Below are 15,817 nucleotides of genomic sequence, written 5' to 3'. Positions count from 1 at the left end.
GCAGAAAAATGCATTGTTCAGCAAGCATGAACTTTGATAATATGACCCTTTTTTTACCCTAAGTTTCTCACACGTTTCCTAATACTGATGTAATGAGCGGGGTTCCATCCAGTGCTCATATTTCTTGTCAAAACACACCTCTATCACTGTTCATTTCCATTTGTTCTGCTCAAACGTCACCCCAGCTTTCCAGGATCCTTTTCACTTTTGGCGGTGCTGACAGATGCTAATGAGCCTTCAAAGATGAGTGAGATTAGATTAGCCTGAAACGACAGAGAAGGTGGTGTTTCTAGCCAGCTGCCATGAAGACAGTATTATAAGTAAAAAAAAAAAAAAAGCCAAAGAAAATCCTAATTTTTCAATTTTGCAAAGTTGTAACGCTCAAATATTAGAAGCTTTCTGATCACCTGAAAGTTTATCAAAAAGCTTCTAATATAACTATAAGTTAACTTATAGTTACTAAGTAGCTATAAATTACTCAAACAATGTCTCATATTGCAGGACGAGTTTAAACACAAGAAATTAAAAGTCCCAGGTTGCTGGATTTGTATCCATCTGTAAACCCAGAACTACTCCCAATTAGCTTCTTTTACAACTAAGTTGAAAGAAAACACATATAGCTACCCATAAAGGACATGAGTACATAGAGGCCTGTATCGTCATAAGCATAAAGACCCACTTGACAAAGCAGATTTGTTCAACAACAAGGCACCCAAACCACCTTTCTGCTTGAAATGATGCTCGCAGGACACTTGCTCTGTTACTAACCTGAGTATCTTTGTTCAGTCAGCAAATGATATCCATGTGCTGGTGTATAATGTGATGCTGGAAAGCAAAACCCAGCTGTCACCTGATGCAGTTTCTCAACCCCAGGATGCTGCAGAGCAACGATGGCTCCAGGAATGTGCATGATGAACGTCGGTGTGCTTTCATTATCAATCAGAAACCTGGACTTTTCAGTTTGGGAAAAAAGTAAAGCAATGCTTCATCAGTTTCAACCTCATGAGGTGGTTCAGAAACTCATCACACGTGATAAATGTTCTTCTTAGCTACTGAGTGATGAGTTCTGCCTATCAGCTATGAAAGATAACACTAAGCAAAACTTTCAGACCTGCTGGATTAGTAAGTTTATCTTACAAACATAGACGTGGAATGTTTTTTTTTTTTTTATCATTTTGTCATAAAAAAAAGCAAATAAATGGAATTCCCTGTACTTCTAATCTTTTGACATTCCTGCTACTGTCATCAAAAGATCATCAAAAGTTTATTGTGTACGCATAGCCTCCAGTTTCATGACTTGTTGTCTTGATTTTATCATAGAATAATAAGCAAAAAGACCATTTTATTCCATTTCACACAATCTAAAAGAATAAAACTAAACAAGCTTCAGACTCACACACACTTCCGCTAAACATCACGTCTTTTAACTGAAAGAAGGGAAAAAAAAGGCAACAAATCTCAGAATACCGCAAAAATGCCACAAAAACGTGTATCACCGGATCACAATCATCACCACAGGAATTTCAGTGTCAAACTACCGCAGTGTCTTTTATGTGGTCCTGTACCACAGGTTATTTTTTCAGGATGACAGGCGAGTGTGTCTAATTACGGTTTTCATCTTTTACTTCCCCATACAGTCTCGGTGTCCTGTCCAGAAAAGATAAATACACATCATTATTTGTATTTATAAAAGGAATCACCATGTATCATCACAAAACAATTTAACTCAAATTTCTGGTAAATACAAGAGTCACAGGTTGTGATCCAATCAGACTGTTTTTACTGTAACTGTAACTGCGATAGGTATGTAATTTAATCAAATAAAAACATGCATCTTCTTCAGTAGAAGGTTCCCACTGCGATTTCCTACTAAACTACTCTTGTATTTGCTTAACAAGAGAATGTAGCAGTAAAACTGTACAATCATGTGGAATTTTGTGTTGCTTTGGTAAACAGTTCATTCGCAATAGCATACATCTGGTTTCAGTCAAAGGCTTTTAACCCTGTTGAACTTGTCGCAGCATCAGTAACACATTCAGCAACATGCATGAAAACAATACTGACTCAACTGAGTTGTCGTCACAGCAGAAGTTATTACTGACCATAACAGCATCTCATCGCTTGTGGTTTCACTGTTTATTGATGTAAGTCTGTTTCTACGGTCTAAATTGCCTAAGAAATTATATACTTTTAAATATTTCTGTCTTTGATTTTCCTCAGATGTTCCAGCTTCAGTGATGACTTACCATGTCAGAAATGTTAATTACTTACGTTTCATTTCCTGTGTTTGCTGAACACATGGTATAGAAGTACACAGAGGAAGTGACTCTGAAAGATTGTTTTCTCTCTTTAATTTACAGAAACCTTTTAATATTATATATACTTTAGTTGGGAATGTTTTGCATATTTCATCATCCTTCGTGATCAATTTTTAAGTAGTTTCCATAGCAGTAGACCCAGCTTGACTCTCACCGACCACCATGTTTTTCTGTCTTCCTATTATAGAGTCTGGGTTTCTGTTCCAAGGTTAGCCACAACAGAAGGCAGAAGTGCCTGTCAACTGCCAAACTCTGGAGGCAACGGGTATTTCCAAATCAAGCTCAGACATCTATGACCTTGCATGGGTCGTGAGAAGAGAGGGGAGATCCCAGGATAGCTGGCCTCATTCCCAATAAAGTCTGTGTTTTACTAAATGAAATGGTAATTCATCTGTTCTTAGGTGGAAAAAGGCATTCATGCTTCTCTCATATGGTACCCTGACAATTAAGTGGCTTAATTATTTACTTTTTCTGTTTCTTTCAGTCTTTAAAATTTGATATAATATTAAATTACATATCTCAAAGTTAGGTGGACTTGGCAACTATTGAAAGAGATTACTATTATTTGTTTGTTTTTTATTTTTAAAAAATTAATAAGTGAAAATGGGGGAGAGTGTTGTCCTGCAAGAGATAAATCAGTAAAAATGTCGTCCTCTGTTGGCCGTGAAGCAGCATTACATCAACAAAGACCTTCAGTCTCAACAGTCTCAAGGACACCGTAAAGCCACGCCTTCTTCAATGTGATTGGTTAAATCCTTTATTCTCGTAACTTCATTGGATAGCAAGAAGTGACGATTACAAACCAGGAAACATAAAGGGGATAGCGGGGCACTTGTAAGAAACGTGGGTAAAGTCTTTTGCATTTTCTGCCTTCTATCTTCATTCTACTCTGTCTGTGGCTTATTGTCACTATTAAATCAATTTTCTGAAATAATACTAATTTCAAAGTTTACGCTTTCAGTAATTTAGCGGGGTTTGTAAACAGCATTTGGACGAAGAAGCTAACATTAGCTGTAAATGCTAAAGAGTTTCCACTCATACAGGATTTACTCTCCTGGCTGCGATCTGAGGCTGTTTTGTTAGTTGCTGAATGATCTTCCAAAGCTACAGCTTTAGCCAGTTAATGTTACATCTGGAAAGCAGTGTTAAGATTAAGGGTTAGCATTCTTTGCTTCTGAAATTAGTATCAAACAGAAAAAAAGAGAAATGTTTTCATATTATAAAAGATGGGTTTTAAGGCTCAGTGTCAGAAATTAAGTATTTTGTTTGTACACCACTTGGTTATGCACAAGATCATTCATGTAACAGCTTTTTGTCTAAGTTTAACCCAGTCACCTGATAAGGAAGTCATATGAATCATTAGAAATTACCAGGTGATGCTTAAATTAGTAGCTTTTAGGACTACTTCTTACATATAAGGTGGTGGATACGTATCAGTATTGCAAAAGAATACAATAAAAAGTTAAACCTGATGTAGCACATTAACAGGAAGAATCGCTACTGATATTTTCAGTGGTTAATGGGGATCTTAATAAATGAAGTGAAATTAAATAAAACAGATTTCTTGTTATCAGTATTCCTATGTATCTGTGACTTTAAACTCTTAATCCCTTCTTTTTTTGCTGTATTGACCATCTTATTTTGTTTCTGTTTCCTAAGTGTTCACCTGGACAATGGCAGCATCGAGGAAAGTTTCTTCTTTCCGCCTGCCTCCGCTGCCTACAGTAAGCGAGCTGATAAAGCTGTACAACCTGCGTGCTGAGAAACAGCTGTCCCAGAACTTTCTCTTGGATTTGAGGCTCACAGGTTAATTTTCCTGCCTTCTTTTCTTTTTTTTCTTAAGTAAATTTACCAGCAGCTGTTAGGCACGGCTCAGGCACAGTGGTGTTTGTTCTCTTGAAAGCTTGCCTCCGCTTTTTGGCTTGTTTAAAGACATTGAAACTGACAGGCTTTTCTGTGACGGTGAGTTGAAGTAGATCCCCCGATAATGTGAATAGACCTCCTCAGTTGTTTGCAGCCCTTGAGAGCTGGAACCATAATGTAATTATCAGTGATGCAGTGCAGGTCTGGTCAGCTCTCGTCCTTTAGCAAGGTGACTGTTACATTAATGCATCTCATCCTCAAAACATACAGGCATTGAAACATGGCCTGATCTCAGTTTTGATGTCTAAAAGTCCAGTGAAGATATTTGATTAGAGAGTGTATCGGAGTGTGTTGCGTGATCTGAACCACTTGTGTGCAAAAACGGTGTTATAAAAGAATATTTACTCTCCATGTTTTCAGACAAAATAGTGCGTCAGGCAGGTAGTTTGAAGGATGCCCATGTGTGTGAGGTGGGTCCTGGTCCTGGAGGTCTTACCCGCTCCATCCTCACTGCTGGGGCTGCAGATGTTCTTGTTGTGGAGAAAGATTCCCGCTTTATCCCGGGTCTGAAGGTAAACTGAACACAGTCAGACATGCTGCAGCACAATGTTCAAGATCATAATCTGTTTCAACATGCAAGTTTCAACATCAGTAAAGCTCCTTAAAGAGCTAACTGTGAAAGTTTGTTTTGTGGTTCCCTTTTGAAGATGCGCTCTTGTCGTGTAATTTCCACAGCTGTTGTCTGAAGCTGCTCCAGGCAGGCTGAGGATTGTCCACGGTGATATTCTTACCTACAGAATGGATCAAGGATTCCCAGCAAATATCTCCAAACCTTGGGAAGAAGGTAAGACTATGAAGTAAGAGGAGGTATTATGGTAGTCAGAGTGATGTAAATGTGTGTGACTAAAGTGTACGCAAATGTGTGCGGTTTTACAGACCCACCAGACCTTCACATCATTGGGAATCTCCCATTTAGCGTCTCAACACCACTCATCATCCAGTGGCTGGAAAATGTAGCCAACAGAACGGGGCCCTTCACCTACGGACGCGCCCCACTCACACTGACTTTCCAGAAAGAAGTGGCAGAGGTGGGTGAACACTGGTGCATGCTGGTGCTGGTCATGGTGTCTAGGAAACAGATACAGATAGCTCTTTTAAATAGGAAAAAATTACATGTTTTCTCGTCTCCAGCCCCCCAAAATGCCACTGTTTTCCGTAGAGTAATCATTTTTCCCTACAACATGGTAATTTCAGATCATTATTATTAGGGTCTGAGCTATACAAAGTGTAGCAGGAGCCTATTGTTATTGTAATTATTATCATTGTTTTAATTTTTGTTGTTACTCTTAGTGCCGTTGCATGCATACTCACGTATAAGAATATTTTAAAGTTAGAAATTAAATTTCTGGTCATTTCTGATTTTATCGTAACACTAAAAATCTGATCTGACATTTCATCTAACATCTCTTTCCATTCACACTTTTACTTAAAATATGGCATTTTCCAAAAGCGTGTTGTGTTGATTTTATGGAAACTAATTTTTCTTTTGTTTTCATGTGGGAATCCACGGTATGTGGATAATAATAAAACATTGAATACAAAGCATTTTTGTTTTCCATTTGAAGTCTATTGGTCAAATACTTCAGGTTAATTGACAGAAAAATATCAATTGATTATACAAATTAAATTCATGTTAAAAGGAATTGCACTCTATATTCTTTCGGGCACCAGCATAAAAATCCTTGCCCCCTTTTTTCTTTTTAGTATAAACAAGATTTAAAAAGGTTAGCGGGGGATTTTTTTAAAACAAAACTTTAACTCTGCAGCCATGAAAACAATTGAATGAGGCAATAAAAACAAGTGAAGCAACAAGGAATCAGTGCAACTAATGTTCTTATAATAACTTTATTCTCACATTATCAAATACAGCTGACTGCATGCTTGTGTTACAGCCTGCAAACTCTCATTTAGTCTGACGGCCTCGTCATATTCGGTACGTTCTGCAGGTTGGAGCTGTTTGAATTATTTTTGTTCTCCCAAATCTTTCAGCAGTTATTCGTCTACAACTTATTTCCATGGTTATGTTAAAAACGACAGACTTTTGGGTCTTTGTGAGTCACAGTGAAAACGTTTCCACATGAGGGACATGCTTCCATTTGAGTCTGTGGCTCATGAATAGTTTACTGATTTATAAGAAGGAAAAAATGAGATTTCATGTCTGTCAACAAATCAGAACTGATTAAGCTGAAAATAGTCAGATTTGCTTTAAATGTGAGCAAAGTTTACTGAAGTTTTTTTCTTTGTAGTTTCAACTTTCTAAAATATTGTGTGATGAATTTCTTACTTTGCTGTCATGTTTAAATATTTATTTCCCATGTTCATAATTTATCATATTCAGCTTCTTAAGTAATAAATCTGGATTTTCTTCTTTAACTCTTCAAGCCATTGCAGGATTTAAAGGGTTTCTATATCTTCTGTCCATTTATGAGACAGGAAATCCAGTTTTTGTCTCACTTTAATAAACAGTCGGCATTTTTCATTCTGTGTCAAACACCTTTATATAACCTCATCAATTAGTCAGACTTTTGCTGAATGTGTTTAAGTAATTTCCAGAAGTTCTCTCCATCCAGAGGTTGACGGCCAGCACAGGCAGCAAACAGAGGAGTCGTCTCTCCATCATGGCTCAGTATCTCTGCACAGTCCACAACCGCTTTACCATCCCTGGACGAGCCTTCGTCCCCAAGCCCGAGGTAGGACCAGCTAGTTTAACTACAATAACTGTGAGGATGTTAAAATTATGTTATAATATTGTTACAGAGTATTGTCAAATGCAATATTCTGCCTACACGAACATGTCCTCACACACATACGTCTTCGGAAATAATATGTCGGGTAGATTTGTCCCCTCAGGTAACGGTGGGACCAGTTCATGTCTCTGCACATCGTCTGGTCCCACGTTCCTCATCAGAGTCCCCCATCGTGTCCCCCATCACTCACCCATCCCTCACTCCTTTCGCTTTAAGGCTTCATTAAGACAGAGTTGAATCAGTGTTGACTCTTTGGAGCCTTTCTGCATGTAATGATGCCTGGTGGGTATTTGAGATGTGGCACGATCACATTGCGTCTTGTAATGAGGGCCCCATTCTTTCGACTGTTAGCCCACGCCATGTATCAGTGGTGAAAGAAACATGTTTAGTCTTATGCAATCTTCTGTTTGATGGTCTATAATCAAACCATAGGGCACATTAAGAGAATAGAAATCAAATTTAAAGTCTTAAACAGCAGCGTTGGGCAGCAGAGAGCTCCGTTGAGATGCATATTGAATGAAAGACACGCAGAACTTTTGAAAAGCTCAAGGGCTCTCTGACATCTTTGCACAAATGAAACCATGTTTTTCTTTTCTGGAATTAAAGGATAGGTGTTGGGTGGATGTCAGATAGGCTGCGGCTCCCTTGAAGATGTCGTAGCTCTTTAGGAGACCCGCTGTTGATGAATATTTAATCTCCTTGCAAAGAGTAAAATGCAGCCGACTGAATGGGACCAATGCTGATTGTTCATTCTCTTAGAAGAGATGGATTCCAATGATTATTTCATCACACTCTGCTGTCTTTTCTCTGCATTTGTTTTCTCCAGAGCGTTTCATTTTTATGTGCATGTCAAATTGCAAGCTTTAATGGGTTGCAGTAATTGTCAGTGGCATTAAAATTTCACATGTGTACATGTTGACGTTCACATGATAAATGGAGCATACAAAAAGTTTACAGACACTTATAGTTTTCCCCATTTTGCTTTATTTCAGACTGATCTCAGTTACGTCTTTTCTCATTGGTGTGTACAGTTTTCCACACTAAGGAAACACATGTTTATGACTTGATTTGAAGATTTGTAAAGATAAAGACTCTGCTTCTCTTTTGTATAAGCAAGCAGACTACTTAATAGTTGATTAAAGGACTCCTTGGCAGCAAAAGCTGCCTCATATTTTCTTGGGAAGGATGACGGACTGGATAATTCAGACACTTTCTTAGTGATTCTAAAGCCACTTGTGTGTTTTCTTGGCAGTAGGTTATCACTATCTTGTTGAAATATAAACCCTCCCTTCAAAGAAACTCCCTTACAAATTGTAAAACAGGACTGCTGGTCAATAGAAACATGTAGCAGTTTACCAGTAAAACATGGTCAATACCTACATTTTGCTTCAACAGTTTCTGTGCATCCATGCTTCATTTATTTCCCAGTCTTTGTTGCTCAAATATCCCCACATAAATAATGCAACCATCACCATGTTTGTCCAGTATGAACAAAATAATGCCCCCTGTCAGGTTTCTTCCACATTGGGAAGGGAGTTCAATCTTTATTCCATCAGATAAGAGGATTCTGCTTCTTGTGGTCTGAGCGACATTCAGGTGCCTTCCTGCAAACACCCAGCAGGCTGTCAGGTCCCTGTTACTGATTAATGGCTTCTGTCTGGCCTGATTGGTGGTGTGTTTCACCAGTGGAAGTCTCTTTTTTGTGAAATTCTTCTATCTTCGCGGAGGAGCTCTGGATCCTATTCGTGATAGAGCCTGCTGTGCTTTTTGGCACTTTAAATGCTGCTGTCTTGCCTCGTTTCCCACAATCCTGTCTCACAAGTGACAATTTCCTCCACCTCGTCGTTTGGCTTTCAGTCTGACACACACTGTCAGCTGTTTATGTCCACTGTAATTACTTAGGCACAACCAAGATCCCCTTGTAGAAGCGTTGCATGTTGGTCATGGTTTAGAACCAGTTTTAACCTTATTTAGGTTCAACAAAGTACTTTACAGTGTGTGCAACGCCGGGGATCATGCTTCCAGTTAGAGGTTCACTAGGAAGCACATTCATGAGGAATTGTGTATAAGGCAAGTTTATTTATTGAATAATGCATTTTTATAATAAAACATTTAAAGAGAAATACAAAGAGTGAAACAATTAAAAAAAATATATAGAAAATCATATAAGGTGAGTAAAAAAAAAAAAGATTAAAGGAACGATGCAGTGCAGATTTCAGTCATAGATGCATGAGGAAATAAACGTTTGTAACCTGTGTCTACATTTGATGAGAGTTTAGCTCGATGAAAGGACTAGAATTAAATAAATCTATTTAAGATGAGCTTGAAATCTAACAAAATGTAAAACATACAAAATTGTTCTGTATGAGGACTGGAGCTGCACATGCACGCTTATGGTGCAGATGAATCAGCACCTCCCACATGTCAACCCAGGCCATCTATTCCCTCTAAATGTTTTAATGGGCTCTTGCTGGAATTGGTGTTATCAGGAGAGATGATGACTGTTTAATGAGCAGGACTTCTGCCCCTGATGTCTTATAAAAGTTCATAAAAAAGAAAATCCAGGGGCATTTTTCATGCCTTCATCCAGTCTGCACAATTATATTATGTAGTATAATTCATAAAAGTTCTACGGCTTTGCATTGTTTACTGGTCCACAACGGCGTAGTTGCAGAAACAATAAAGATGTCCTTCCTGATTTATGGGGCAACATTAAAGTCTGCAAGGAGAGGACTGATCGCAGTAGTTCTGTGATATTCAGGAATAAAGATTCCTTGCTAGAACGAAGGTTTTTCTATCCATTGATCTACATAGATACCAAGGAAACTATCACAGATACAGAAAAAATTTGCTCCAACATGCAACCAGTAATCCACAATGCTAAAACCCCTGACAGGAGATGTGAATAGCATTGATTATCTCATCACACTGCAGTCATCTGCTGGGAAACCATTATGATTTGATTTGTATGAACGTTTAACTGGTGTGGGCAGAGTTTAATGCAGGAAAAGAAGAATAGTCTGCATTCAGCAAGCAAACTGTGTCGCTACACAATGTTCCAGTTGTTTTTAGTTTTGTTTAGGACTTTGTTTTCATCCAGAAACAAAAGTGTCGCTGCAGCTTAGGCCCTATTGTTTTACACAGTAGTTTAATATACTGCAGGATGTTTATTCAGATACTGTAGTCCAGTGTTTCAAAATAAAATACTCATTTTGTGCTCAGTTCAGCCTGTAAGCTCCCTTTACATACTGGACCTCTAATCATTAACTCAGAGTAAAACCGGAAAACTTGGGGTGTTTGATGTTGGAATTTTTTTTTTTTTTTTTACAAATATCCGGTATTTACCGAATACCCTCTGCAAGCTGACGAGCTGTCCAGGGTGTACCCTGCCTGTTGCCCAAAGCCAGCTGGGATAGGCTCCAGCTTCCCCGCGACCCTGAATTGGATTAAGTGGTTCAGAAAATGAATGAAAGAATGAATATCCGACATACTGATTTTGTCCAACTCTGAATTTCCAATGTACTGATATCAACCGATGCTGATATTTTTTAAGCAAGTTGTGCCAGACAAATAAAAATATCAGGAAAACAGTATAGACAGTAGCTCTTATATTTTGTCATTTTGAGTTAGAGGAGACTTTGCTAAATAGTGTTTGATATGTAATGTGGGCATGTTCTGGAAAAGTTGTCATTGAAAAGGTAAAAACGGCTACCGATAATTTCCAATGTTGCATTTTATGCCGATATCAGCAGGCTAATAATATCGAACATCTCTACAGAAAAGCAATCAGAATCATGGCTTTTATTGTATTATGGTTTTATCAGAACATTGCATTAATATTTTTAAGCTAGTCAAATTATGATAAGAATAAATGTTTATTATTGAGACTTATCCAGAGCCAATTATCCACCGTACTGCAAAAACTATCAAGGAGCAACTTAACTAAAGCGGCAAGGAGCTCAAAGCATTGACCAGGCTTCTGCAGCATCTGCCACAACAAGCTCATGTCAAAGAAGTCCCAACGTCCCAAAAGACCCCGTGGGGGTGCCCCTTTCTGCATAGCAAAATAAAAACACCACTACACTATCTGAAAAATGTGTGCTCTGACTACTGTTCACGTTAACATTTAAAGCAGAGGATTTCTCCAGTGGGATGTGCTCTCAGCTGGAAATGGGAGGGCGCAGGTGTGTTTTTGTATTGGTGGGAGGAGGGCGTAAAGGTGGGGTGCACAGGAGGCAGGGCATGATGCAGAGCGCATGCTGCGGAAATCCTTGTTTTTGTTTAGAACATGCCGACAAAAGCAGATGAGGCTCCTTGACTGCTGTTATTGTCCTGATTTCAGCACCTTTTTTTTCCTTTTTAAAGTGTGAAACCAAACTAATATAAAGCAGCAAATATTTCCATCTGGAAAGCTAGCTTTCCATGAATGTTGTTTTGTCATCATATGTGCTCTGCATCATGGCACCCCCCCACCCCCGGAACATCTCTTCTGATCCGACGGCGATCCACACAAGATTAGCAGGGTGGTTTTAATGTTGTGGATTTCTTGTAATGATTAATGTGCTCGATGTTCCTCCTGGATGCTGCTCATGATTCAGAAGCAGCTTCTAAAAATAATGTCCAAATGTCTCTTTGTGCTTTTAAGCTCTCCTTCTGCCTCCCTCTCTTTGTTACATCTGTGCTTTTTCTGGGCCTGTCTGTGTATGTGTGACTGTGCCATAAACGTATAGCCAATAAATCAGCTCAGTGGTCTAATTGCAGGTAATATCTCACTCCCACTGAAGCTCAGGGATCACCGATTGTGTTAATGAAGAGGGATTTGGTCAAACTGAAGCACAACCGGGCTTTTTGTCTGTTCTTGTAATTTCATTGTCATATCTGAACCTCAACACAAAGGTGTTATGTGGTTTGTTTGTTTTATTGTTGTTTGGCACAAGTCAGAGTGGTTCTTTTCAACGTGTAATTCCTGTACGTTTGAACATTTTCAGTCTTTACGCAGGGCAGTAAATGGATTCTCGTGCTGCAGGTGCTGTTACACATATGGAGTAAGTGGAGTGTGAAAACTCGTGAAATGTTTTAATGCTGTGTAATCAAACAAACAGTGGGTCACAAAGAGATGCTGAAAAAGCAGCCAAATTGCTGAACTTGATGGAAAAAAAAAATAGCATCGGTTCAAGTGAGATGTGGGGGGGGGGGGGGTGTTGGTTGATTAGAACCTAGAGGAGCTGACCAGTATGGCTTAATGAGAAGGATCTATTTTACGTCAGCGGTTGCTGGCTCCATATCGACGTGGGGTGGGCCGACGGGCTCTTATCCCTGCTGTTTAATTTGCCTGTCTCACCCCTAGACTGCACTGCATTTCCTTTTTGTCACAGTGACTGAGTGAAATTGTCCTTGAAGGTTTTTCTGGAAGCAGAAATCTGCTGCTTTGATGATGTTTTGACTTCCTTCACATCACACCTTCCTTCTGCTTCTTATTTGCCGCTGGACAGAGCGAGGAGTCCTTAAATTACCTTCTGTCATTCACAGCTTTACATGCATCTGAAAGATGTCCGTAAAATGAGAGGAGGAATGGTTTTTCTGCTGTTGCTTTAGTCGTCATGTCTAATTTATATTCCGGTTAGAGGTCAAGCAGTCTTTAAGCACCTGCTGCCATCGAGTATCTTCATCATCAATGTGCACTCAATGTGCACGTGCAGTCATCTAACGCAAAAGAGATGAGATGGCGTGTGAGCATGCTTGTCTATCTGCTCATTTTTCTGCCTCTGCAAGTGTGCAGAGTTTGAAAAATCTAACCTGATTCGCACAAGCAGGTCTGTAAATTGTACATCAGATGCTCAGTTGTACAACCTGCTGTCTTGAGAGTTCATTATTGTGCTGAAACCTGTGAAGAAGGGGAAAAAAGCTCTGAAAATGGGATCACTAGAGATGGAATTGCTGGGCAGAGGTTGATTTTGATGACAAAAACAAAAATAAAACAAAGAATAGAGATGAGAATATAGCATGAATGTGATGAAACAACGCCTGGAATGGGTTGCCTTTCCCACACCGGTGCAGAAGCCAGATTAACGACAGAGATGGATCTGAAAGGAGATTGAGGCGTAACTCCAGCAGATGGTCATCTGGGCTCGCTCTGAATAATGGCTGCTTCAGCCATCACCCACCAACTAACAAGAGGGGAGCCCTACAGATGTTCGCCTTGTATACAGTCATCCACCAAGAGTACAGGCCAGATGAGCAGAGCCTAAATTAAATTTGTTTATGCCGCATTGAACATCCGTACTAGCAGGCAGTTGTTGGGGAGAGTTCGGACTGGCGCAGGATTCATTTCGCCTCTGCATCTCTATATTAGCTGGATTTCAGCTGGAGATTTGAGATAGATTGCGGTTTTCTTTCCAGCTGAGGTGTCGGCTAATGTTTCATTGAAATAAGTACAGTATGCCCTCTGAGCTGGAGCATATGCGACCCACCACAGTCCAGTGAAACATGGTCACATTCTTCTTCGCTTTGACCTCAAGTGGCCCCACTCCTGCCTGAACGGTGGGAGAAAGACTCGTCTCTGACGGGCTGTGCCGCTTTCTGACCTCCTGCCACACATTCTGCACTCGCACTATTCATCCACACCCATTCCCATCCCATAAACGGGGTCAAACACCGTATCAAGAGTATCAGGGAAGCTATTCCAATGACTCGCGCCAGCAGGGAAAACGCCAGAAGTCTCGATACATCACAGAGCGAAGGTAAAGAACGGCTAAAAATACTCCTCCTCCTTTTGTCTCCTTAAGCAAAATGCAGAGGGTGGCAGAGCTGGCGTATGAGCATCTCTAGAGATCTATTGCTCCTCCAAACAAGGAACTGTGTCGGTTCGCTTGGAGTCAGCGCTCGGAGTTTAGCAAATTCAGCTCGGTTAAGTTAGTGAGCATGCAGGATGTGTGATGCAGGTACTTTGAGGAATGATTTTAAAAGCCTGGCTGTTTTCCAAGGAGAGGAAGTTTTAGCTGCAAATAGGTACAGCAGCATTGCTACACGATGATGTCTCACCACAGCACAATGCATCAATCTATAAGCTATTAACTGCAGTATAATTTCATGACTTCATATTTTTAGGGGTAATGAGGGTGTTTGAAGGATCAGGTGGGAGTGTTGATCATATTCATATAGACTCGGCTTCATCAGCATTTTTTTCTGCATATATTAAAAGTAAGCAAGGAGACGCCGCTGCCTTAACCAGTTACAGACTTTCTGATGTTCCCACATGGATCCTTCCGTCTCCTTTAATACAGCCAACGATCTCTGCAGTGATCATTGGCATCAAAGGAGATATAGATTGCAAAACAGACGGCGCGTCCACGCCCTTGAAGCTTTTAGCCTCCTTCACCTTTAGTTTGCAGAATCTTGTCAGCTGTATGTGCTGCCCCGTGCTCAAAGCTGAAATATTAAAAGGCCTTCCTTTGAACTGTCAGACTGTATTGTTTTCCTACACGCTCTCCTTTTGTCATCACTGGAGTTTTTACTGCCTTTGTCAGCAGTTTACTGCGCAGCCAAGGTCGTCGCTATTATTCCCGCAGCCTCACATGAGCACTGAGACGACAGCAGAGCTGCTTCGACAAAGGAAGGTCATTCCTCCCTTACTGTTGATGACTGCATTTATATCTCCTGTATGAACCTTCATGAGCACAACAGCTGCTCAGATCGAAGAGCTAGCGGTATTTGATGCTCATTATACTTATTCTGGTTATTTTTAATAGAGTTCATGCGAGTAAAGGCATTCTCTGATCTCTGCTTGGCTCCTGTGTGCCTTATTCTCCAAATATCCCATTTTTTTCACTCTTTTTTTTTTTTTTGGAGAGGGGGCCACAAGAAATTCGTGGTTTGGAAGGTCAACAAAATAATCTGTGAATGCAAATATAAAAGAGGACCCTAATTAGAAGGTTGATGGTTAATGAACCGCCGCCTGAAACCACCATGTGCACAACTCCTCTAATCCAGAACTCACACTCCAGATCTGTCACAGCGACAACTCAGGGTGAAACCCTTTGATGGAAAATATAGGTTAAATACACAGAGGAGAAGATCTTGTTAGTGTTTCCCCAACGAGAGGGCTTGTTATTTGATGTGCACTCTTGCTGCGTAACGACGAAGAGTGGGAGAACCAAGAGAGAGATCCTTAAATAATCCATGGTATTTTCAGGGAGGCATATTCTCACTAACTGGGAATGGTGGAGACTCCAATCAGTGCTAATGAGAGCCAAAACTCTAATTGGCTTAAAAAGGGCTCCATGGGAAGCATATAGACCACAGGAACAGACTATATCTATTCTGAACTCGGCACATTTTTCCACATAGACCTTTTGACACTTTGGTCATTCAAAGGAGAACTTGTGTGGGGTTTTTTTTATTTGTACACTTTGTTTTTATGCCTGTCTTTTATTTCAGGAAAACTTGGAAGCAAAAGAACGTATTTTTGCACAAGTGAAACCAGTTAATTGAGAAATAACTCTAAGGTGGCGTGTTTGATTATGATGTTTTTATATGCAAGGAGATATTTTGTTGTTCACACTTCTAATGAAGGCATATCTTTTCATTTAGAGGCATGTTGTGAAGTTTCTTTTGACATTGTTTTGATGTTCATTTGGGATTTACACTGAGAATGGAACTGATCGGTTAGTTAGAACCGCGTACATCCTTGACTACTATTTTTAGGTGTTGGCTAATTATAGTTGGAAGCAGGAGGAAAGATATATTTCACTTCCCAGAGACACCAAATGAATGTTTACAGCGCTGTCTCTGCTGGGAGCAATGGACCAAAGCAGAAGTTGGCAACAGCAA

At 39.9% G+C, this 15,817-nt stretch overlaps 1 protein-coding gene across 1 annotated transcript in view; it reads left to right on the top strand.

Annotated features, from left to right (window-relative positions):
- Positions 1–3,128: 3,128 nt before the first annotated feature.
- tfb1m (transcription factor B1, mitochondrial) overlaps positions 3,129–15,817 on the top strand; it is a 31,278-nt gene continuing 18,589 nt past the window's right edge. The window contains exons 1-6 of the mRNA XM_079262702.1: positions 3,129–3,161; positions 3,978–4,124; positions 4,602–4,753; positions 4,917–5,025; positions 5,118–5,269; positions 6,812–6,931. Coding sequence (XP_079118828.1) covers positions 3,992–4,124; positions 4,602–4,753; positions 4,917–5,025; positions 5,118–5,269; positions 6,812–6,931 — 666 coding nt within the window. The 5' untranslated portion in view covers positions 3,129–3,161; positions 3,978–3,991. The remainder of the gene's footprint in view (positions 3,162–3,977; positions 4,125–4,601; positions 4,754–4,916; positions 5,026–5,117; positions 5,270–6,811; positions 6,932–15,817) is intronic.

This window comes from Telmatherina bonti, assembly GCF_933228915.1.
Source record: "Telmatherina bonti genome assembly, chromosome: 22".
Lineage (NCBI taxonomy): Eukaryota > Metazoa > Chordata > Actinopteri > Atheriniformes > Telmatherinidae > Telmatherina > Telmatherina bonti.
Note: the sequence above shows the minus strand (reverse complement) of the source record. Positions and strands in the feature narration are given on the sequence as shown.